This window comes from Leptinotarsa decemlineata, unplaced genomic scaffold (assembly GCF_025532065.1).
Source record: "Leptinotarsa decemlineata unplaced genomic scaffold, Ldec_3_MD MMD2_tig00026294_RagTag_RagTag, whole genome shotgun sequence".
Taxonomy (NCBI): Eukaryota; Metazoa; Arthropoda; class Insecta; order Coleoptera; family Chrysomelidae; genus Leptinotarsa; species Leptinotarsa decemlineata.
The window spans coordinates 3,120,072-3,145,237 of record NW_027412674.1 but is presented as its reverse complement, the minus strand read 5'-3'; the positions used below and the strand labels follow the sequence as shown (position 1 = coordinate 3,145,237).

The window sequence follows — 25,166 nt, the reverse complement described above, 5'->3', positions numbered from 1 at the left end:
GGAAATCGAACCCACGGCCTTCCGATCGTGAGTCGGGCGCACTACCAACGCGGCCAATTCCACAACTCCGTATTTGTTCATCGGCTTTTCAAATGAACCAAACTCGGTGAAATTTTGATCCAATATCTTGAACACAGTTCGATGTGGTTGTCGTCTTTCGGGATACAAGTTTAAATACATTTCCGATGTCCTAACACTGTTTCTATCGTATTTGTAACAAATTTTTATCATATCTCTTTTTTCTTCATTCGTGAAAGCCATTTTTCGCCAAAAATTCAATGACTTGTACAATACAATATGATACATCATTGAAAAGGTAAAATCTATTCAAAACATAAAGAATCCAATTTAGCGCCCATAATAAAAAATAAAGTTGATGATGGTGGTAGGAAGACGAAACGTCGGATAGCAAATCTGAAAACACCATTATGTAACAAGGAAGAAGTGGCAACGTGAAAGTGCAATTTATTTTCGAATCCTTGAAAAAATGAAGCCGGAAAAAATAAAAAGCATTTTTCGAAATTTCTGTTTTTTCTGGATATCTGTTTAAATCTGTTTAAAATCTGTTTTTCCGTTAATCAGCTTTCTCCGGATATACTCGAAATTTCAGAACTTTCTCAACGGCATATTGCCAGTCAGGTAAATGCGCAACTTTGGCCCAATTTAGTTTCCGAGATCCCAATGGTGAGTATCGAATTTGAAACACCCTGTATAAGACTTTGATACGAAACACTTGTCGAAAGCCGCACTACTTCTCCTCAAAGTTCTAATGGAACTTAGATGTAACATATTTTGTACAATATAAGACGCCAGGTAAAAAAACTAATTGAATTTTAATTTTTCTCAAATAATATTTATTCATTCATCAATTTCCATTTTGTCCCCTTCAAAGTAGTCCCCTTAGATACAATACACTTGTGCCAGCGTTTTTTCTTGAAGCAGCTCTGGTATGCACTCATCCTTGGACTCTCTCAGCGATTCGGTTTTTATCTCCCCAATCGTCTCAAAACGCCGTTCTTTCATGGGTCTCTTATTCTAATTTGGGAACAAGATAAGGTCGAAGGGGGTCAAATCTAGTGAATACGATGGCTGAGGCATGATAACGGTACTGTGTTTGGTCAAAAAATTACGAGTGAGCAGGTGCATTATCATGATGCAAAGCCATTAATTGTTTTTCCACAAAACTGGACGCAAGCGGCGCATAGCTTCAAGATAATACTCATCATTGACCAGACAACCATGTGGCCAGAACTCCTGATGCACTACGCCACGTTAATCGAAGAATGCAATGTGCAAAATCTTGACATTAGATCGAACTTGGCGTGCTTTTTTTAGTACTGACCCTTTCAAGCAAATCTGGATCGCCGTTGACATCATTCAACAACTCCTGAGCGATGCTCATGCGACGGTTTTTTTTAATCAAACTTCCAGCACTTTTGGAACGGACGCTACCACACGCTAAAAAATTGCATGGCATGAGTCAACCGATATGCCGACATCCTCAACAACTTCTCTAATAGTGATCCGATAATTCTCCATAACAATTTTCTTACTACATCAACATTTTCATGGGTTGTTGATGTGCTGGGGCGTTGAGAGCGAGCGTCGTCATTCACATCTTGACCTATTGTGAAAAGCTTGTACCACTTGTACATTTTTCTTACTCAGAGTACAACCACCGTATGCCACTGTCAACATTTCAAGTGTTTTTGAGCACTCAATTCCAAATGCTTTGATACATTTTATTCCATAGCATAAAATCGCCGAACACGCAAAACATGCTAAACTGGAACTGGGAACATATTTTCCAGAGTGTATGCCAACATAAAAAAGTCCCTAATCGAAGATATGTAGTCCACGAGATATGAACGTTCATCTTATTTTCTGAACACCCCTCGTACAATTTTGATGAAATTGATCATTATCAAAGATACATATCACTGAAGCAATAGAAGGGTACCAGTTCCAGATCTTAATTTCGATACAGAATATTCATCGTACTGAGAAGTCTTTCGCCTTCCTTCAGCTTGAAAAAGTCTCTTGCATTCATTCATCTGAGGATTTGCTCGTTAACGTTAAACTCTATTTTAAATGAAAAATTTGAAACGGCAAGTACTTAGTATTGTTCATAAGAGCATAGGCTTTAACAGCCGGAGTCACGATTAAAGAGAATAAAATCCAAGCTGGTAGGGCGTGGTTAAATGGAACCTTAATTACTAAACGTTTCGTCTGCTACTGCGGCAGATATCGGCGGCCTACTACCCTGGATTTTTATTCTGTCTCATAGTAGTAATCCTCATTTAACAAACAACCGGAAATCGTATTTTCTGTACTGTTTTTAGTGTCACCACGTACAAATTATGATTATACCAATGTAGGTATCAGGTATTACTATTGATTCCTGTCATTCTTATATGATTTTTTCACGCATAAACATTTTTCGGTCACTTACACATAACAAATTTTTCGTAAATAAGCTATGGAGATCTTTCAAAATGCGTTCCCAAATGTCTGTCATCGACACAAACATGTTGTTGACCTTATTGAAATAAATTTCTATCTTTCTTCAACTAATGATCGGTAATTTAACTATATCACGTTTATGGTAATTCAATTATACAGGTAGGGCCGTTAACATTGACGCAATACTCGTTGATTTCAACTGGGATAGTTAATATGTCCTGCCTGATTTGATGCGTCAATTAACACTATTTCTTTGCGTAGGGACAACATACGAGGGGTATTATTTATATTTCGGAAATAGCAAACAATAACAAACATTTGTTGATGAAAATGGCTTTATTGTTTTTCGAAATATTCCCCTTGATGATCAATTCACTTTCGAATTCGTTCAAACTATTTGTCAAAGCAGTTTAGTCATTTCTCTTGAGACACCTCCAAAACATAGTTTTTGAACGCTTCAACTGCTTCTTTGGTGCTCGTAAATCGTTGATCACGCAGTTTATCTTTGATATTCGGAAACATGAAGAAGTGAATGGGTGCCAAATCAGGACGGAGGATGAGTCATCAATTCGATGCTTAGACTGCTCAATTGACGAGATGTATGAGAGCCTCGCACTGTCATGATGGAGAATGATTCGTTTTCGGCCATTAGTTTTACAAATTTCTCCCAAGATTTCCGGCAAACAAATGGTCGTGTACCACTCAGAATTGACCAAACTACTTTTCTCAAGCGGAACAGTGGTCATATGACCCATTCGGCCAAAGAAACAGGCGACCATATGCTTCGCTGTGCTTCTTCCGTGAAAAACTTTTGTTGGATTTAGCTCGTCTTGGAACACCGTTCATATATACACCATTCGACGGGAGACGTTTTTGAGCGATCGATAAATTATATGGTATCCAACGAGAACAATATGCAATGATGCCTCTATCTCACAATATGTCACATGACGATCTTGCATTATCACTTCAATCACTGCATCGATGTTTTGTGGTACAACAACCGATTTTGGACGGCCTTCACGGAATTCGTCGGCCACCGAACTACGACCAAGATTGAATTCACTATACCAGCAATATACTATGGTTTTTGATGGTTGTTGAACTGTGTTGTTGAGATAAGCCACGTCGAAAGTTGTGAAGAATGATCGAACGAAAACCTCTTGAAATTTTTATGAGTACGTTTGTACTAAAAAATGTCAAACTTCATAATGGTGTTGCCACACATTTTACCTATTGACATTAGTGTTGCCAGTTCACGAAATATAAATAGTCCCCCATCGTATTAGATTGTGATACGAAAAGTATTGTTGTAGATCATGCCCGAAAGAAAGTAACGCCGGCCGCCACTGGTAACCATAAACCAAACATCGCGTAGCTAAGAATGCGGGAATGTACGATGATTCCCCCCCACTCGAGAAACAGCGAGAATAATGCTACCAACTTCGACAGAACTTTGGCGAAATTTCTACGGTGTTCGATTAATATATTTAAACGCTTGCGGCGGGCATACCGACACAGTCAAGCGGACGTTACAGTGCGGTACGACAAGTGATCTAGTAAGGCGATTGGCATTCAAATAATAGTTGAAGTTTTAGTTGAAGTGTTTGTTGTATTTAAAGTGAAATAAATTTGAGTTTGATTAATCAGTGTAGTCAATTATTGGTCAACCCACGGGGAAAAACGTAACAGTATTGCTTGCTTGAAGTTGAAAAATCAGTAGTGCCATCACAAATGGCATCCTCCATTGTTTGGGGATGATAAGTGTTAATATCGAGATTTTCTCTTTGAACTCTGCAGACTCTATCCAGACCACTCTGTCAAGATGGTTGTTCTTATTATTGGAGTCCTTGGTGGAATGATGTCCTCTCTGCTCTCGAACCTTAAAATCATACCGGCTTGCCGCAATAAGGCAGAAATCTTAGCCGTACAGATGCAGAATGCTGCCATTCTTGGAATTCTTGACCCAATGATGATTGGTCATTGGTTGATAATGCTGGCGCCCTCCCGAATATATCGGGGCTTCGGGGGATAGGGTCTGAACAGCGCACACTACGGTGAAAAAAACCTTTTTATTACTACAAGCACAAAAAATCATAATATTAAGTTGTAACTACATATATGAAGTTATAGTAAAAGGCGAAGTTTAATTTTAGCAGCTATGCAAATCACTGCTAAACCACTTAACCTAAAAAGAGGCTCTGCATGGGTACTAGCATAGCAATAATATAAGTATATGAATACATAAATTGAGATCAGTGACTGGCGATGATACAAATCCAAGCAAACCATTATTGGTCATGAATCACTCAAAGAGGGAAAAAATAATAGAAGAAGATAAAAGGAGATAGAAAAGCGGAATAGTGAAAAGTTCATCATGTTATTGCTTTTGAAAAAGATATAATTTCAATTTGATTTTATTTTTGACAGTTCAGGAATAAAATTGAATACTTTAGCTATCTGGTAAATGAAAGAGCGTTCGAATAACTAGGTTGTGAAAATGGGAGGTGTTAAAGAGCCTTTGAACCTGATGTTAATATCTTGAACATCGGTTCGAAACGTCACTTTCCTGTAACTAATATAGCTATCCATAAATGGAAGATACTTGATAGAAACTAGTGTTAGCTGTTATTGCCAATTTTATGTGTTAGTTTATGTGTTTGTGTGCGCTAATCTCAAAAACGTCAGAACCAATGGATTTCCAACACTAGCTCTCATCAAACACCTCATAAAAATTCTCCAACCATTAGCCGAACAAGTTATCATACATTCTAAACTCTTTTCATTATATTATCATACTGAAATCTTTCAATACATAACAAACAAATAATCATGTGAAATTTGACGTAGTATTCCATAACTCGAAAGCTTATCCGTCGTCGAAACGAAACACTAATTTACCCAAGACACTCTCAACTTTATCAGCCATTATCAATTTTGAAAATTGATGTTTGTTTGTTGTTCATACAGTTTACATCGGATGTTTACAAATATTGAAGAATAACTTTGTTGTTATAAAAAAAATTGAAGTTACGATTGATATGCTGCTTTTTATCTAAGATCTAAGGAATTCATTATTTTTGTTTTTTTTTTTGCAGGCACCAATGGATGATAATGGCGGACCACCAAATATTCCGAATGCTTATAGACCTAAGGCAAGTATAGCTTATGTAATTTGTTTTTCGTTTCTATTCTATTTTACATAAACACCTGAAAACAATTGACGTTGATGAACTGTTGTAATTTTGTTACCACCCACGGACACGTAACTAATGGAGGTCGTGAACATATACAGAACGGTCTTAAAAAATAGTGGTAGAATTTTACTTTCCCGAAATGATTGCGGTTAATTTTCATAGGCATGTTGTTGAGCAGCTATATATTCGATTTGAAGGTAGCGACAGAAAATGAAAAATTTAGTAAAAATGGATACCCAAATTAGCTTTCAAAATAATACAATCCTAGAATATGAAACGTTGAAGTAGAAGTAGTAGAGAAGCACTGTTATAGAAATGAAAAAATTAAAAAAACAGTGAGAGATGTGTCCGAACGGGCATTTTTGATACCTCCAGGTTATCAAAAAAGTAGAATTTGCCGGCAATTAAAAAATAAGATTTTTCAACCAGAGGTAGAATTCCATAGGCGTTAGGTCCGGTGAAATAGCCGGCCAACGGTTGGGTCCTTGGTTGGTTATCCAATTTTTACCAAAATTTGCAGCCAAAAATTGGTGACAATTGCAGTATTGTGAGGCGTCTTGTTGAAAATATATATTTTTCTCAGCTCCATTACTGGCAATTCATCGACAAAGGGTTTACTATGTTGCCTCAACATTTGTAAATACTTCGGAGATGTGAGAGTGTCATTATGAATTAACGGGCCGATAATTCTACCCCTGAATACACCTGTTCACACACTAAATCTAAATCTTCTTCGGCTTCTATGCTCCACAATAGAATGAGGATTTTGTTATGCCGGTTCAGAATGTCAGCACTTCTCACATACGTTTCGTCTGTCCAAATACAATTCAACGAAAAACCACGCACTTGGTTACAACTTACCAGGAACCATTGGCAAAAAGTTATTCGGCGTTCAAAATCTCCTGGTCTGAGTTGATAAACTCTTCTGATCCTGTATGGCTTGAATTTGTGTTTTTTTAAAATCCTCCAATCCTCAAAATTCGCATTGACATTTTGGGATTATTTTCAACAGCTCCTAAAACGACCATTTCCTTCAATTCTTATCCCTATTTGATTCATTTAATTTTGGCCTTTTTTTTCAAATTAACCACAATCAATTAGGTTGTGTCGCAGTTTTGCGAAAATCTAGTGTTTCATATTGTTTGCTGCTCCAGCATTTTCCTCGGTGTGTATAAAACAAACTATCATATTCCATTTTTCATAATTCTCATACTTCATTGCGAATGTGTTTTGAAATTGAACAAAAACTACTAATTGAAGAGCGTCTTTACTGCTTAAATCAAAATTTGACAGCTACGTGTAAAGATTTGGCGGATCGGCCAAAGCCTACTTGATCAGAGTGTGCTCTTCGAAGTCTACATGAAAAAACATAAAAGCTCTGTATTTCAGAGATCACTCTAGCAAAACATCAAGTATGCTACATTTTTGGAAAGGTACTTTTAAGCTCTATTAAAATATGCAGGAATTACAGTGTGTCTCGTTAAAAATATAGTTTTCCATCAATATTGATATCTCATTTGAAAAAATTTGTTTTTTACACCATTGAATTCAACGTATAAAATTGTTTTGGAAATATTTCCTCAGCGACAAGAAATTTTTGACGGGGAAAAAGTTACAGCAACTTTTCGAAAAGCACAACGATGATAAATATCGATATGTGCTCTTCATCATTGAGTTTGTCATCAGTTTTCATCTATCCAGTTTGAAAACAGGAGTTTCTCTTTAAAAGTGTTCAATTTGGCTCACTCTGCACATAAAATTGTAACCAACTGAAATTGAAATAACAATTACTCGAAAATTTTCTCATAAATGTTATTGAAATACAGGATCGTCTAACTAACTTCATCAAAACAGTTTTTACTTTTATTCGGAATATTTGGTATCAATAACATAGACAGTAATTAACCAAATACATTTGAAATTTAACCAGTGTGAAGGTAGCCATGTGTTTTCATCCATGTGTTTGGTGAAAGAGAGGCGAGCGCGCTATTCCGCCATAGGTCGTTTCACCGCAATTATTCACATGGCTAGCCATGGAAATTTTTACATTGATAGACTCATTGCTGGAAACGAACTGACGTGATTGGAAATGATTCAAATGATGATGAAAATCTTTTTTTTTTATGAAATGAACCGCATTTTATTGAAATTGTACAAACAACTGATAATAATAGAAGCAGAAAAATAATTCCAAAAGGAAATTCGTTGCTAGGAATATTTTTTCTGTCAATTAATTGAATACACCCCCGACTACCCTTAATTCAATTTTCATTAGAAAAAATCATAACTCCTAGCAGAAACACATTGCTGGGAATTTTTTTTCATGAAACCATCGAATTTGGCATGCTTATTAACCTCAGAAGGGTCACTGATTTTGTCTCTCGAAAATACACCCCCTTCTACCCTTAATTCAATTTTCATTAGAAAAAATTATAACTCCTTGCAGAAACACATTGCTGGGAATATTTTTTCATGAAACCATCGAATTTGGCATGCTTATTAACCCCAGAAGGGTCGCTGATTTAGTCTCGCGAAAATACACCCTCTTCTACCCTTACTTCAATTTTCATTAGAAAAAATCATAACTCCTTGCAGAAACACATTACTGGGAATATTTTTTCATGAAACCATCGAATTTGGCATGCTTATTAACCCCAGATGGGTCAATGATTTTGTCTCACGAAAATACACCCCCTTCTACCCTTAATTCAATTTTAATTAAAAAAATCATAACTCCTTGCAGAAGTACATTGCTGGGAATATTTTTTTATGAAACCATCGAATTTGGCATGCTTATTAACCCCAGAAGAGTCGCTGATTTTGTCTCACGAAAATACACCCCCTTCTACCCTTAATTCAATTTTCATTAGAAAAAATCATAACTCCTTGCAGAAACACATTGCTGGGAATATTTTTTCATGAAACCATCGAATTTGGCATGCTTATTAACCCCAGAAGGGTCGCTGATTTTGTTTCACGAAAATACACCCCCTTCTACCCTTAATTCAATTTTCATTAGAAAAAATTATAACTCCTTGCAGAAACACATTGCTGGGAATATTTTTTCATGAAACCATCGAATTTGGCATGCTTATTAACCCCAGATGGGTCAATGATTTTGTCTCACGAAAATACACCCCCTTCTACCCTTAATTCAATTTTAATTTAAAAAATCATAACTCCTTGCAGAAACACATTGCTGGGAATTTTTTTTTCATGAAACCATCGAAATTGGCATGCTTATTAACCCCAGAAGGGTTGCTGATTTTGTCTCACGAAAATACACCCCCTTCTACCCTCAATTCGATTTTCATTAAAAAAAATTATAACTCTTCGCGAAAACACATTGAAAGTTCATTCATAACCACCTATACTCTGTCCATCCAACAAAAGGAGTGCTTCAAAACAGAGTCGCACTAAGGAATGACCAAAATTTTATTTTTGAAGCTGCAGTTTTTTCATGTGTTTTCAGGTTGAGTTGAGCAAAAGTTAGCAGCTTCTTTAGACGTATCATCACTTGACATTTTGAAAATGTTTAACATTAAAATACCGTATATATACACACCACCTCAGGCGTTAAAACAACTGACCACTCCGACTCTGTGGTGCGAATTCCGCCAGTCGATTACAGTTGATTCTGATTAGCCAGCGTAAGGAGGTGTGTTTATTTCAACCAATAGATTTAGTATTGACGCTTCTATAGAAGGGGGTGTATTTTCGTGAGACAAAATCAGTGACCCCTCTGGGGTTAATAAGCATGCCAGATTCGATGGTTTCATGGAAAAATATTCCCAGCAATGTGTTTCTGCAAGGAGTTATGATTTTTTTTAATTAAAATTGAATTAAGGGTAGAAGGGGGTGTATTTTCGTGAGACAAAATCATTGACCCATCTGGGGTTAATAAGCATGCCAAATTCGATGGTTTCATGAAGAAATATTCCCAGCAATGTGTTTCTGCAAGGAGTTATGATTTTTTTTAATGAAAATTGAATTGAGGGTAGAAGGGGGTGTATTTTCGCGAGACTAAATTAGCGACCCTTCTGGGGTTATTAAGCATGCCAAATTCGATGGTTTCATGAAAAAATATTCCCAGCAATGTGTTTCTGCGAGGAGTTATGATTTTTTCTAATGAAAATTGAATTAAGGGTAGAAGGGGGTGTATTTTCGTGAGACAAAATCATTGACCCATCTGGGGTTAATAAGCATGCCAAATTCGATGGTTTCATGAAGAAATATTCCCAGCAATGTGTTTCTGCAAGGAGTTATGATTTTTTCTAATGAAAATTGAATTAAGGGTAGTCGGGGGTGTTCTTTCGTGAGACAAAATCATTGACCCATCTGGGGTTAATAAGCATGCCAAATTCGATGGTTTCATGAAAAAATATTCCCAGCAATGTGTTTCTGCAAGGAGTTATGATTTTTTCTAATGAAAATTGAATTAAGGGTAGTCGGGGGTGTTCTTTCGCGAGACAAAATCATTGACCCATCTGGGGTTAATAAGCATGCCAAATTCGATGGTTTCATGAAGAAATATTCCCAGCAATGTGTTTCTGCAAGGAGTTATGATTTTTTCTAATGAAAATTGAATTAAGGGTAGAAGGGGGTGTATTTTCGTGAGACAAAATCAGTGACCCCTCTGGGGTTAATAAGCATGCTAAATTCGATGGTTTCATGAAGAAATATATCCAGCAATGTGTTTCTGCAAGGAGTTATGATTTTTTTAATTAAAATTGAATTAAGGGTAGAAGGGGGTGTATTTTCGTGACACAAAATCATTGACCCATCTGGGGTTAATAAGCATGCCAAATTCGATGGTTTCATGAAGAAATATTCCCAGCAATGTGTTTCTGCAAGGAGTTATGATTTTTTCTAATGAAAATTGAATTAAGGGTAGTCGGGGGTGTATTCAATTAATTGACAGAAAAAATATTCCTAGCAACGAATTTCCTTTTGGAATTATTTTTCTGCTTCTATTATCATCAGTTGTTTGTACAATTTCAATAAAATGCGGTTCATTTCATAAAAAAATGATTTTCATCATCATTTGAATCATTTCCAATCACGTCAGTTCGTTTCCAGCAATGAGTCTATCAATGTAAAAATTTCCATGGCTAGCCATGTGAATAATTGCGGTGAAACGATCTATGGCGGAAAAGCGCGCTCGCCTCTCTTTCACCAAACACATGGATGAAAACACATGGCTACCTTCACACTGGTTGAAATTTATCCAGTTAATGAGTAGACATTTACTCATATCAAAGTGGAGTTTATTCGCAGATCTTAACTCTTGATGAAGATTCATAGTAATTTCATGAACTACACCTTACGATTTCATCTCCACTAACTTTATTTAAAAAATATCACGCAAGTTTCGCCAACACAGTATCTTTTTTTGTACGAAGTGCCACTCAGGAACTTCCCAAAGGCGAAATGAAACCCATAAAAAAGTACTATGGTTAGGTTGGGTTAGGTTACTGTATGATGGTCAGCGGCTGCTGTGATTAACTGTAACTTTCTGAGACCGGTCCAACCAATCACAGGAAATCGACATAAAAGTAGGAATCGAAAATTGCGTCGGCTGCATCCGGAATTGGTCAACAGAGAAGATCCGATCCTGCTCCACTATAACTTCCGTCCGCACATTTTACAAATCACCGTCCGAAAATTAAACGAATTGAGCGTCGAAGTTCTGCCTCAGCCACCATACTCCCCAGACCTCTCACCAATCGGCTACCATTTTTTCAAAGACTTCGATGACTTTATCATCGGTAGAACCTTTGCCAATCAGGACCAGGCTAAAACGGCCTTCGTCGACTTCATCGAATCCCGAGCACATAATTTGTATGCAGTGTACGTTGGCAAACGTGCACTGATTCAAATAACGCATGTTTCGGTCAAATTGAATAAGTATTTACTGAGATATCACAGTTTCTAGTAGACTCATAAAAACGGATAAAAATTTTGGAAGAACCTTATATTTAGCTTTGTAACTGTGAAAATAGCTGTGAATTGGCGCAGTCGTAGTGGTAGAATTTATCTAGTTGAAGTTGGGATGATTCTGCAGCGTTACATGGCTGACGGACTGCGAATAGTCATGATGCTCTCTAGGTGGCTCGGAGAGTTATTAACATCGCCTACCCAGAACACGAGGCTAATGACCAACGTAGTTGATGCCTATGACATGGAAAAAAAACTGTGAAAATTGCAGCTGTCAGTTTGATGTGTATTTACAATGGGAATGTTCCTCCTGACGAAAATCAAGTAGTTTTCATGAAAGAGCTTTAAAAAAACCTATTTGAACTTATCATTTCAACCTTTTTCTTCAAAAATGTATTTAAATACTTAAAAAAGAGGAATGAAATAATGCATTCAACATTTAAAGGGATTCGTTTCTATTTCACCATTTAGCAACATCGGTTGGACATAAAGGACAATGAATCTGTTACATGTATGAGACAATCAAAGATGGCAGGCACATTTCAGAGGCGTGCTGTTCTGTTTACTTATGTTCCGAGTTCCGAGACATTCTGTGACATATAACATGTTGTGCACCTAACCTATCTTCCTCTATATAAATAAATAACAAAACAACTGTTGTTTATCTGACTTGTGGAGGTGGTATTGAACTATAATTTATATTTTGCCTTAATTGTTGATTTATAAAGATAATTTTCCTTTTTTAAAGTAGAATATCTAAGTACGTATAAATTATTTCAACTTGATATAGGCGCTGTTGCCAATATGTGAATTAGAAACAAATCCCTTTAAAAATTTAAACCCAACATTTGAAACATCAATTTGAATACTTTTCGAAGTGAATTTGAAAAACTCATGAACAAAACTCAACTTTATTTTGTTCAAACTTGCATTTGCTGTAATAACCCAAATTGAGGAATATTCCCCATTACCGTATACTATTTTTATACTCTACACTTCTGCACTAATAATTCAGCGATACTGAAGGTCTGCAGTAGGTAATTGAATAGGAATATGCAAAAACGGCACATGTTAGAAAAACTTGGAAACATGTCACCGACGTATTCCTTTTATGCATAACGTTGTGTACGTTGTTGTGAATTAACTCTATTTTTGTAAAAATATGGAATTGTTTGAAAAATGACATGTGCTCTCCCTGCAAACTTCACTACTCAACAATTTATACATATGTATATTTCTTTTTTATTATTATTCGAATGCTGATCGATATCAGGTTTATAATGTATTTCTTTTTCAATTTGTTATATTTTTGTTGCCGGTTCTCGCTGGCTGTGGAGGTTAAGTAGTAGAACAAATCTGTTTCAGGAGGACTTTCTTTCAGTTTGTGTCTGAAATTTACTTCTTTGCATGATCTACATATCCATGTATAGAGTTACTTATTTTCAAATTGATTACTTCCTTCCTTTATTTGGAAGACTCCTTCATCCTTTTTTTGCATCAAGATGGAGTAGTAGAAAGCCAAAAACGTTCTTCCCCAAAAATTAATCACTCTTAAAAATATAACCCCTTCAATTCAAATCTGTAGTCTTCTCCACTGCAGTTTTGAACTTCGCCTCTTGGTTGTTATATTCTATTTCAGCTAATGAAGACCATTATTATTATTATTATATTTTGATTCAGTCATCAATACTCAATGATACATCATTGTGAGATTATGTGCTCAAACATTTTCGGCTCGAGAGTAATGTGTAACCGACACTAAAAGGAATAAATAGTAAAGTGTTTGAATTTACGAGGTCAGTTCAAAAAATTTCTAGTTTGTCCCCTCCAATAAGTTGTTTTTCCACAATACTGAACGTTTTCTTCGTATTGCTTCTCGCAAGCGGCGCGTGCTTTTTTTGTCTTTGCTATCCTTGGCTCTTCTATTGGGACGATCGAACTTTGGTTTCGATATATGTCATAACCATATACCTATAACTCGTTACAATGTATGGCCCTTTTAATCAAATCTGGACTTCCTCAGAGCAACTTCTCTAATACATATTGGAATCGATAAAACGATCAATATAATTTGATGTTTGAAGATGATTTCATGCAAATGTTGTCCGCGACTCCGCTTCAGATGCGCAAGTTCCAATTTTGGCACACTCTCTCTAACATATCGACCGGTATTTCACGTATGTCAATATTGGCTTTCAGAGCGTCAGTCATTGCTGGTTTATCCCTGTAGACATGAGCCATAACATGACCCCACAAAAAATAATCCAAAGGCGTTAAATCACACGATCTAGGCGACCAATTGAGGGGCCCCAAACGTGAGATAAACTGTTTACCGAAGGCGGCTCTTAATTAGACCATTCTTTCGCGTGCCGTGTGGCATGTGGCACCGTCTTGTTGAAACCACATGTCAGGCATGTCTAATTCTCCTATTTTGGGCAACAAAAAGTCGTCAATTGTCACACGGTAGCGCTGGCCATTCGCAGTAACGTTCCGGCCATTGTCGTCTTTGAAGAAGTACGGCCCGATAATGCCACCGACCCATAATCCACACCAAACAGTGACTTTTTCGGGATGCATCGGTAGCTCTTCTATAATGCCTGTGGCTGGTCTTCACTCCAGATGCGGCAATTTTGCTTATTAACGTATCCATTCAATCAGAAATGAGCCTCGTCGCTGAACACAATTTTTCGATAAAAATGTGGATCTTTCTCCAACTTTGCCAGCGCCCATTCACCAAATGTTAGACGTTGTGGGAGGTCGTGTGGCTTCAATTCTTGCACCTCCTGTATCTTACAAGGTTTTGCACCCAAATTCTTTCGCAAAATTTTCCACGTAGTGGAGTAACAGAGGCCCAATTGCTGCGAACGGGGCGAATCGACATTTCACGGTCATCACGAACACTGGCGGATACAGCCGCAATATTTTCTTCGGTCCTCACTCTACTTATGCGTGTTGGTGATTCAATGTCCAATAATGTTAACTTGTTATGATGCACTATTTGGAACCTTTGGTGTAGTAATGAATATTACTGGAGTTTTTTCCTGATCATTTCATTCTTCTAGATGATGCAAAGTTCCTTAAGAATCGTATATTATTTCTTCAATGACTAGTTTTCACTTACGTTTACCTAGTCAATCTGTACACATACACGATTTCACTCTCATCATTATTGCATATTTTGTATAATTACCTATTTAAATCACTATGAGTGAATAATCTATCATTGTGAATCATCAATACATTCACGGCTGTTCGAATCAAGGTCAAAACGATTCGGAAACGTAACCCTTCGATATCGAACAGTGACGTCGCATAATTGATATACATAAATTTCATTACCCATTGCCTGTAATTAAATCATCTCTTGTTCGGTCGAAACAGTTTACGGTCGTTGCTCAGTCAGAATTATTATTACGGAACAATGATCTATTAATACATGAGTAGGTCATATTCGCTCTAAACGGAACGGTTTCTGTTTTTTTTTTAAGTTGAGTTAGAGTACAAGCTGATGTAAGTGGACAAGTGTCCACTGTATAGGTGAACAATGCGTATCGAATATTGAATAACGAGATTATTTTCGAAAACCCTTTTGGATAGAAACTCGTCAAGCTGAAAGTTTCGTAATTTTGACGGTTACAATTTTTACATCTATCCTTTTTGTAACTATAAAAGTCACGAAATTTAACTGGTTCTTTCCCTAGCAACGCATAAATATAACGGAGAATAAATCATTGTATATTGTATCAGAAATATGTTAGCTTCTACCATATTTTAAGGCAATATCTGTAATAACCATGTTAAATTTTCAACATGAAATTATTGAGAAAATGTAGTTTACCTAAAAAAATTAATTATATTAAAAACCGTAAATATATTCAATGTCAGTCTTGAACATAAGTGAATGTTTTTTATGTGGAATTTACTCTGCTGATAGATATACATTCTTAACTTGACAACCTTATGTTTATATCAAGCCACAATACTTTAACACACAACGAGAGGGTACACGGTGTTTATAAACATCAGAAAAAATATGTAAATAGTATTGCTGATTTCACAAGCACAATAAAACTATAATAATAATGTTGATATAAAAATAAGTGCTGTATCTGTGGAGTAGGGAGGGTGAGTGTAGATCCACAGCACTGAAGCCACATGTACATTGTAGATCCTTTCGAGGAGTTGTCCTCCTAGATCATCGTCCATCCTGTCCTTTCCAGGAAGATGGACAGGTCACTGGGAGACATCTCCTTCATATCGGCAGGTGTAGGCCAAGACTCGCCGAACACACACTGTTATTGACGATAACTCTGGACACTCGCATAGGACATGCTTGACAGGCTCATCTTCTTGTTCACACATCCTGCTTAGAAGGGTGTCCACTAGCCTCATATTATCGAGGTGTTTCCTTAGTTGACAGTGGCCAGTCAGAAATCCTAGTGTTATGCGTAGATTTTCCCAGGTCATCGCCAGATATTTCTTCGGCGCCAGCTTCCCAGGGTCGCACAGGATGATCCTGGCAAGATTGCATCCTTTGATTCCATCCCATCTTTTTAGGGATTGAGCATGGGTGTGACGTTTGGCTCGTTCCACAACTGTCGAAGTAATCAGGCCGTAGGTGTCACTGGGTCCTAAAATTCGTAGTCCAGCCGCTTCCTTGGCTAAAGAGTCGGCATTGCGATCATTTTTACTCCTGTCGTGTCCTTTAACCCACCTCAGGATAAGGTTATCTACCGAGGCTTCGGGTAAATCTTAGTGGCACTCTATCACTGCATATTGTTGTTTTTGTCGGAAATTCCTTTCCTGTTTATTTTTTTTGTGGCGATTGAGATACCAGCCAGTTCTGTTTGAACCACGGTAGTATTTTTCCTATTCCCTACTCAATCCTTCGGCTTAGTGATATGGAGTGCACTCCACATCCTGAGCCTTCTTTGGTTTTTGAACCGTCTGTCTATATGCATATTGCATTTGTAGCATCTGACTGAGTTTTGTAGGGTTTATTAAACACAAACCTGGGTTTGGCAGAGTTTGCGCAGTAATCGCTTCTCGCCATAGGCTCAGCCTCAATTGACCCAATCGTAACATGGCCATTAACGCAACCTCCTTAACGTACAGGTTCAGAGGGGTCAGACCAGTAATTGATTCTATTGTCGCGTTTGGTGTTTTTCTCATGGCTCCTGTGATGTTTAAACAAGCCAATCGCTGTATTTCATATACACACATCGGAAAAGTCTAGGGATATTTTTATAACATACTCAATATCATAAAAATAAATGCATGAGGTCGTTTAATTTTGATTAAATTGGTACACTCGACCACCTTGTAGATTTCTATGGGTTGAACAAAGCCTGCAAAAACGGTAACTAATCTTTTATCAAGTTTTTTACAAACTGTAGGTTTTTGGCTAAAATGAATAATCTGAAAGTGTCGAGTTTGTACATTCTATGCAGTTCTTGCTCAGCAATTAAATTGGAAATATTGTGCTTTAACATGGAACGCCATCACTTACCATTGGCTGAGATGAATAGAGCTGTAGGGCTTCTTCAAGGTGGCATGCGACAAAATGATGTAGCTCTTCGTTTGGGGGTCTCCCAAAGTGTTATCAGTCGATTGTGGCGGCGTTTCCGTGAAACTGGCAGTCCAGCCGAACAACATCCAGGGCGAGGACGCGCTACAACTGCCGTTCAAGACCGATTTTTGGTCTTAACCGCAAGAAGACAACCGACAATCACAGCACCTGAGTTGGTTAACGTGTTGCAGCAGACGCATCAGGTAACCATTGGTCGTGATACTGTCAGAAATCGACTGCATGAAGCAGATCTCCACAACAGAAGGCCACTTAGAAGTCCACCTTTGTCGAGAGGCAATCGCGGTAGAAGATTAGAGTGTTGTCAAGAACATCAAAACTGGGATGCAAATGATTGGGCCACAGTTTTGTTTACAGACGAATCCAGATTTGGATTTCATCCAGATTCTCGTCGAGTAAGACTGTGGAGACGACCTGGAAATAATGAACACATACAGAGGTGGTACAGTAATGCTATGGGGCGGAATCATGATCGGCGGCAGAACCGATCTCGTTTTTCCAAATCGCTCCCTCACAGCTCGACAGTACCTCGACATCATTCTTCTACCTATCGTCCGACCGTTTGCTGGTGCTGTTGGTGAAAACTTCCACCTAATGCACGATAATGCTCGTCCACATGTCGCGCTTCTAGTGACTGACTGGCTCACCAACGAAGGAGGTGATGTATTGCCATGGCCAGCACAATCACCTGACCTGAATCCCATCGAGCATGTGTGGGACATGCTTCAACGAAGAATTACTCCGCATATGGGGAACATTCACACAACGTTTCAATTGAGAGAGCTTTTAATCGCTGAATGGGCAAATGTACCTCAACAAGACATTGACAATCTCATTTTGTCGATGCACGATAGATGTAGGGCCGTAATAAACCAGCGTGGAGGCCATACTTTGTACTGATTCCAATTTTTTTGTATTATGATTTTTTTTTCGGGGTGCCAAAGAAGAGCCATATTTTTTTTAGTTTTGCGTATATGCGCACTCAGTATTTTTGACCATTTAATAAATTTTGTTGTAAGTTACATTCGTTTAATAATCACCCGTCAACTATTTTCCCTAAAGCGATCTAAAAAAAATTATTGTCATTTTAAAAAATATCCGTAGACTTTTTCGATGTGTGTGAATAGTGACACATTGAGTACGTCGAGAGTCGCGTGAAAGAGAAGCTTTTTGTGTTAATGGCATTTTTTCGCAAAAATTAGCCGCTTATCAGCCACTCCCTCCACATAACAAACAACTCATATGATCGAATGTCACTTTATTTGAAGGGTCTTTCAAATCTGTATTCGACTCTAGTACATTTTTTATTTTACAACGGTAACCATTGTCAGGGAAAATAAAATAACGTTCCAAGTTTGTATTCATTTTTGAACTAGAAAGTGAAACTAAACAGAAAAGTTTGCCATATAAAATTTTCGTCAACTTGCATACGAAAGTAGAAACGACCTTCTCTTTCCACCCTTACATTCTGACGAATATTAGGTGTTATTAGTCATATTACTAGTAGTAGTATCGCAATCCGTTCTTAAAGTATATAAACTATTTTTCATAAAACAAAAAATGATAAACAAAATGATAACTCTAGTTCAAACAAGCCAAAAAAAAATTCTAATAAAAAAACAATACCGACAGTTATTATTCCAGAATAATTTTGACATCAGCAACTTGAGCAGTAATCGACCGATAAAATTTAGAACCAATCATTGTGTACTCATTAGAAATTTTCATTGTGAGTTGTTATTTCTGTTCTTTTCATGAGAATCATTCAGAAGTGCTCAGATTGATCTAATTTGGAGTTAGGTAGCATTTTACTTTTTCTGACTTTGCTTACCGTTGTTCTGTCAAAAATGTTACAAGATTGGATATGGACCTGAAAGACCTTCCAAATAATGTGTCACTCCAGTATTATTTCCATTTAAAATCCTCATCGTGAAAATTGTTGTAGGGGTGACTGACAAGGGGTTGATTTCTACATAGAAATGGCCCCTGATATTTGAAGAAGTTTTTCACGATTTTTTTGCAGTCGCAATATCAAATGAATCCTTCAGGGCGACTCGTTTCAACTGGAATACACCTTATACTGCCCCCTCGTAATAGAATATGTTCATTGAGTTACTTTAATATCAATCACGTTAATCGGAAATGTCATATGCATTATTTCTTTCAAGTTGCGGCAATCCGATGTTCATATAGACATATATAGATATATCTCGAGATATTGGCCAAGACCAAGCCCATATTATTAAAACACTTTCTTTCAATATATTATCCTTTTTTATGACTGCGCTACAAAAAGAGAGAATTAGTGTCTTTAGTATGTATTCATTGTGGATTGATTAATAGTCTGTTTGGGTACTATCTACGCTGACAAGAACTGCTTGGAACAATTAGCGTCATAGGAAATGAATTTATAATCAAGGACATAACACCCATCCTCTATTCGTTACCAAAATTGATTGATAGACATTTTCGAAGCGCCGAATAGTTTGAAAGTGTAATTATAATTTATACGATTTCTTTCATTGATGTCTGTTCGGCTTTCGCCCAAATTATTCTGGCTTCAATCACTAATTTTGTAGCTAGCGATGCACTCTTTGGATCCTTTGGTGTAGTAATGAATATTACTGAAGTTTTTTCCCAGCACTAAACCGTTATTTTAAAACACCTCGGCACAAGTTTCGATTACCAAGTGATCATCTTCAAGAGGAACAACTGGGTGTCTGTTCCCATGCGGTTGTTGATGGTTTAAAACGTATTGATAAGATCGAAAAGCTCGAGAAGTGGGTGCCCAATGATTCGAATGATGACAAAAATTGTTACGTTTCGAGGAATATCCTTCTTTGCTTTTGTCCAAGCAAAACTTTTTTTTTTGGTTGGGATCGTCGCGTTTGATGAAAAGAGTATCCTCTACGACAACAGGAGAAGTTCAAAAAGTGGCCGGACACCGTGCTATGGTCCGCGAAAAGATCGGAGTACCAGTACTGATGGTGAAAATTCATGAGACGTACCCTTTTAAGGTCACTCCTGAATATCAAGCGTATCGTCAAAGATTCCGCTACAGATTTCCGTAGTAATTTGTAGTTCCCGATTGAATTATTCCAATGATGGGAAACATATGTGCTAGTCCTCTACAGTTCAATAATAATTGCAACAACAATGACCCCTTCAAATGTAATTTGTTTTTGTCTGTTTTGTCAAATATTCCTCTACTGAGAAACGATAAGTTGACTTGATTTATAATACTACAGTATAAAAATAACTCAAAGATAAACAATAGCTTTACGTGTGAATGTTTGACTTTGATTTAGAGTAATACCTATGCCTAAACATTTTGCAATTTAATGCGTGTACGAGGAAAAAGAACAAAGTGTCTTAATTTTAGAAATGATGTGAATGTACGAAATCATTGTTTTTTTATTGTTACAAAGTTTCCGTTTCCCTCAAAGATTATTTTATTTTATTTTTTGCAAAACTAAATTAATCGTTAACAAATAATTTTCATAACATGAGTATTGAGTATTATTTGTTGCGTATTATTCATTTTGAAAACTGAAATTCTTTTTTTCGTCTAACCATGTTACTCCAGATTATCTCTGAGAATGTTCAAAATAAACATTAAAAATAAAATACTTATGTATATTGTGTATATTATATGTATATTGTGTGGAATATCCGGTGCAATAATAATCACACGTTATTCTTCATCTCTGAACAATATTCTTTTATATTTTTTGATTTCTTGAAATATTTTAAGGAAAACAACTAACCAGCTGCATTATCAAACGAGACAGTGAAGCAGGACCCCGTTTATTCCAGGAATAAGGAAATATATATAAACTCCGTACTCTGTTTAAACAGATTTGGTACTAGTAGAATTTTTTTTGGCAAAATTAAAATTACACTGTTCCTAGCATATCTATTATTTTGTATGAGGAGGTGGCGATTTCTTGATTCATTCAGAAATCATTGGTGAATATGGATTTTAACTGTAGCACTTATTATTATAGTACAATACTATAAGATTGTATGTCGGTAGCAGGGTGGTTCGAAGGTACCCAGTATATATCTTTCATACCACCAATTTTGAAGGATGTTCTCTTCTGTTACTCATTTGGACAAGGTACTAGTCATTTTGAATTGTTTTCATAATAAACTCGGAAAATAACTGAAGTCACTTTTATATCAATATTCTGAATCCTATTTTCGGGCAACCTGGTACGTTGGGTATAAATTTATTTTTCGCACAATATTGTTTATCATTTATTGATAGTTATCTTTGAGATGTTTCGGTTATTAACCTTTGTTTTCTACCGAATTGAAATACAAATACCACATTTGGATGGAACTAATAGTTCGATGGCACTATATATTAAGAGATTATCATAAACTATTTTTTGAAAGGTAAATATTGCTTGGTGAAAAAATGTTTTTGGAACACTTTTTTTTCTTGTAGTGAAATTTTGTATATGGAATAAATAAATGAAAATTGAAGTTAGTTACATTCAATTGAAAGAAGAACCGAATAATAGCTAATTATGATATGAGTGTTGAAAGTAAGATTTTAGTATGTGAGTGAAACAGTTTGAGAAACGAGCGTAGCAAGTTGAGCAATTTCACGAACAAAATAAAATTTATTATTAACACAAATATCATACAAAGTTTTTTGTACAACTGTCCTGTTTTCATAATAAAATAGATAAATTTAATATTTCTATAAGAAAACATTTTGACATCACTTGTCAGTTAACTATTTTCATGTTATCGCATTAGCTGTGAAGTGGCCGTGTCAGGTGACGCCGTATCACCTGGTTACCTACCAACAAACAGTATTGTTTACAGTTCACGCGTTTTATTTAAAGTCACATTTGAAGTTCTTGTTGGTGTTTACCAAAAAAATCGGCTCAGCAGTACGACATCGCACATTCTAACTTTCTAGAAGAGAAATTAAAAACATGGAACTCTTCAACTTTGTGGAGCAAGTTTTCAATGCGTTCGTTAAAAATGGTGTTAATGTATACAGGGTGTTCCATCTCAGACGAGCCATCCCGTATATTTTTTATCCCATAGTGAGTGGAAAAATTTCCCGAAACACGTCGAATGATTTTGTTTGGGGGACATCTTTTAACGTATATTTTAGGCTTGAACAACGAACCCCAAATAGGGGGCTCTTCAACCCCTCAAACTTGAATAGAGGAGAGGGGTTTAGTGATTCTTTATTTGAAAGGTCTTGGAAGCCTCTTTACAACGGTGTATGAAAAACGTAAATATGATGAACCGTTTTTGTCAAAAATCAATTTTGCAGTTCGAATGAGCCACCTTGGATAATTTGGTTATTTTCACATGTACAAGCCCATTTTTAAAAACTTTAACAATCTTCCAAAAATCACATTCTTGAAAAAATTTAATTGTTTTATCATCATGCTTACAATCAAAAAAATCAAATCTGCGTGTTTAAATTAAATGTTCAGATTGCCCTCCATTGACTTCCATACAATAATAGAACCTTGACTGAAAACCGTCTCTGACATGGTTCAGCATAACTGGAGTTATTTGACGACACTCGCACAATTCTTTGGCGTAGTTCGTCCAAATTTTAAAGGTGAGTCACAAAAAACTTGGACTTGAGATGTCCACACAAGAAGAAGTCCAGATCCAATCCAATCCAACGACCGGGGTATTGCAAATCGAGGTATTGGCGAATTGGTGCGGCGTGGTGCGGATGAGCTCCGTCTTGTTGGAAATGCAATTGTTGTTGTTCAAGTAGTAGAGGATCGTTTTCTAATTGTTCAGTCATTAACGGATCAATCGCATTTTACAGCATTTCAAAAGATAACTTTTGCCAGTTAAATTACCAGGAATAAACAGAGGTCCAATTAGGTGGTCCCCCAAAATTCCTACCCAAACGTTTAGCTTTTCTGGGTGTTGAGTGTGAGCTTCTCGAAATACATGAGGATTTGTATAGCTCCAAATTCTACAGTTATACCGGTTTGCCTCTCCGTTAAGTAAAAAAGTGCATTCGTCAGAAAAGCAAACGTTGTACAAGAAATTTGGGTTATTGTTGATACGCTCGGCCATAATTTCGCAAAACTCTTGCCTTCGATCCCAATCATCATCATTTAATTCATGAAATACTTTAATTTTGTATGTGCCTATGTAAAATTCTGATAACGTTAGATTGACTTATACCGGAAACTGCAGAAAGTTGTCGTACAGATTGCGTGTTTGACATAAGTTGGATATGTCCCAATACCGCCACAGCTGATCATTCACAATTCCAATGGGTGCTCTTTTTTTATCCATTACTGAACCCTTCTCCACAAATTTTGAAATGAATTCCAGTACGTACTTATGGTGAACACTACGTTCAGGATAGTTTTGGTTAAATATCCTTGCAGCCGCTCGGGCACAATTTTGTTTTTGGTAATAAGGGCTAACCGGCTCAACACGTTCTTGCAATGTGTACACCATATTTTTTGAAATTTTAAACAAATCAGCAAAGTAGTAACTCAACAGATTGATTTTAATTCTGAAACGTTACAACCAGATAATCACTTTCCAAGCACAAAAAATTAAGGCAAGTATTATTGTATGGAAGTCAATGGAGGACAATTTGAACATTGGATTCAACACGCAGCTTTGATTTTTTTGATTGCAAGCATGATGACGACAACACAATTGAGTTTTTCAAGAATATAATTTTTTGACGATTGTTTGAGTGTCTAAAAAGGGCTAAATAAAAATGGGCTTGTTCATTGTAAAAATAACCAAATTATTCAAGAAGGCTCATTTGAGCTGCAAAATAGATTTTTGGCGAAAATGGTTCATCAACTTTTCCTTTTTCATACACCGTTGTAAAGAGACTTCCAAGACCTTTCAAATAAAGTATCACTCAACCCCTCTCCCCTATTCAAGTTTGAGGGGTTGAAGAGCCCCCTATTAGGGGGTTGCTCGTTCAAGCCTAAAATATACGTCAAAAGATGTCCCTCAAACAAAATCATTCGACGTATTTCGGAAAATTTTTTCACTCTCTATGGGATAAGAAATATACGGGGTGGATCGTCTGAGATGGAACTCCCTGTATAATACATTTGTAACAGAATTTAATTGTATCTATATCTATTGTTTATAATAAAATTTCCTTGAAATTGATAATTATGTTTTGTTTATTGCTATTTGGTAGAGAAAAAACCGTGTTAAAAGTACTTTTAAGACAAGTGTTGAAAATATGTTTATCACTCTACTTTGTAAATATCATCTTTTAATACTCTTGACAACCAAAAATATAATATTCTGTGCATTGAATCAATTGCAAATGTTGTAGTTGCTTTTTTAAAAATGTATTGTTCTTGTTATCCTTCAAATATCATTGTAACATATCACATGTCACAATTTTGTTGTCAAACTATAGTAGACACATAAGTCTGAGCCATCGTTTGTTGTATTAAGCCCACTAATGTTGCAGTCACAAACGAAATGACTCATTGCAGTGCTTATCCCGCAAAATGCTCGTCAGTTATTTTTGCCAACTCTCAAAATATATGGCAGAGGTTACGAAATGAATACACCTATCGTTTCATAATTTCGGAAAGTTTCTCTGAAAATATAAATATTGCATCAAAATGGGCGTAATAAATATATATGATAAATTGCTACCTCTGTCTTATATTTTAGTTTCTAACTGTTGATGGTGTTGAATATTTCGATATCTTCCTCAGCCAATTGACCATAATCGAGAAAGGAACTTTTCGAAAATAAAAAAAGGTATAATATTTCTTAGTTAAGAAATAAATGTTGCATTAACTAAAAGGGCAACGACGCATTGCCATTACATTGGTGATAAACATCAATTGATGTAAGAAACACAATTTTTTTTCGATAATATCAATGTCAGTGTGATAGTAGTTTTCAGCAAGTGTTATCCTCAACCACGGATTTATATTTCATTCATGTGTTCGGTAAGCATGGAACAACTCTTTCCAAAA

The 25,166-nt window shown here is 36.4% G+C and overlaps 1 protein-coding gene across 2 annotated transcripts in view; it reads left to right on the top strand.

Moving 5' to 3' along the window:
- RhoGAP19D (Rho GTPase activating protein at 19D) overlaps nt 1-25,166 on the top strand; it is a 521,267-nt gene that overhangs the window by 49,310 nt on the left and 446,791 nt on the right. For both annotated transcript variants that reach the window (XM_074180175.1, XM_074180173.1), the window contains exon 2: nt 5,562-5,618. In XM_074180175.1, coding sequence (XP_074036276.1) covers nt 5,568-5,618 — 51 coding nt within the window. In that variant the 5' untranslated portion in view covers nt 5,562-5,567. The remainder of the gene's footprint in view (nt 1-5,561; nt 5,619-25,166) is intronic.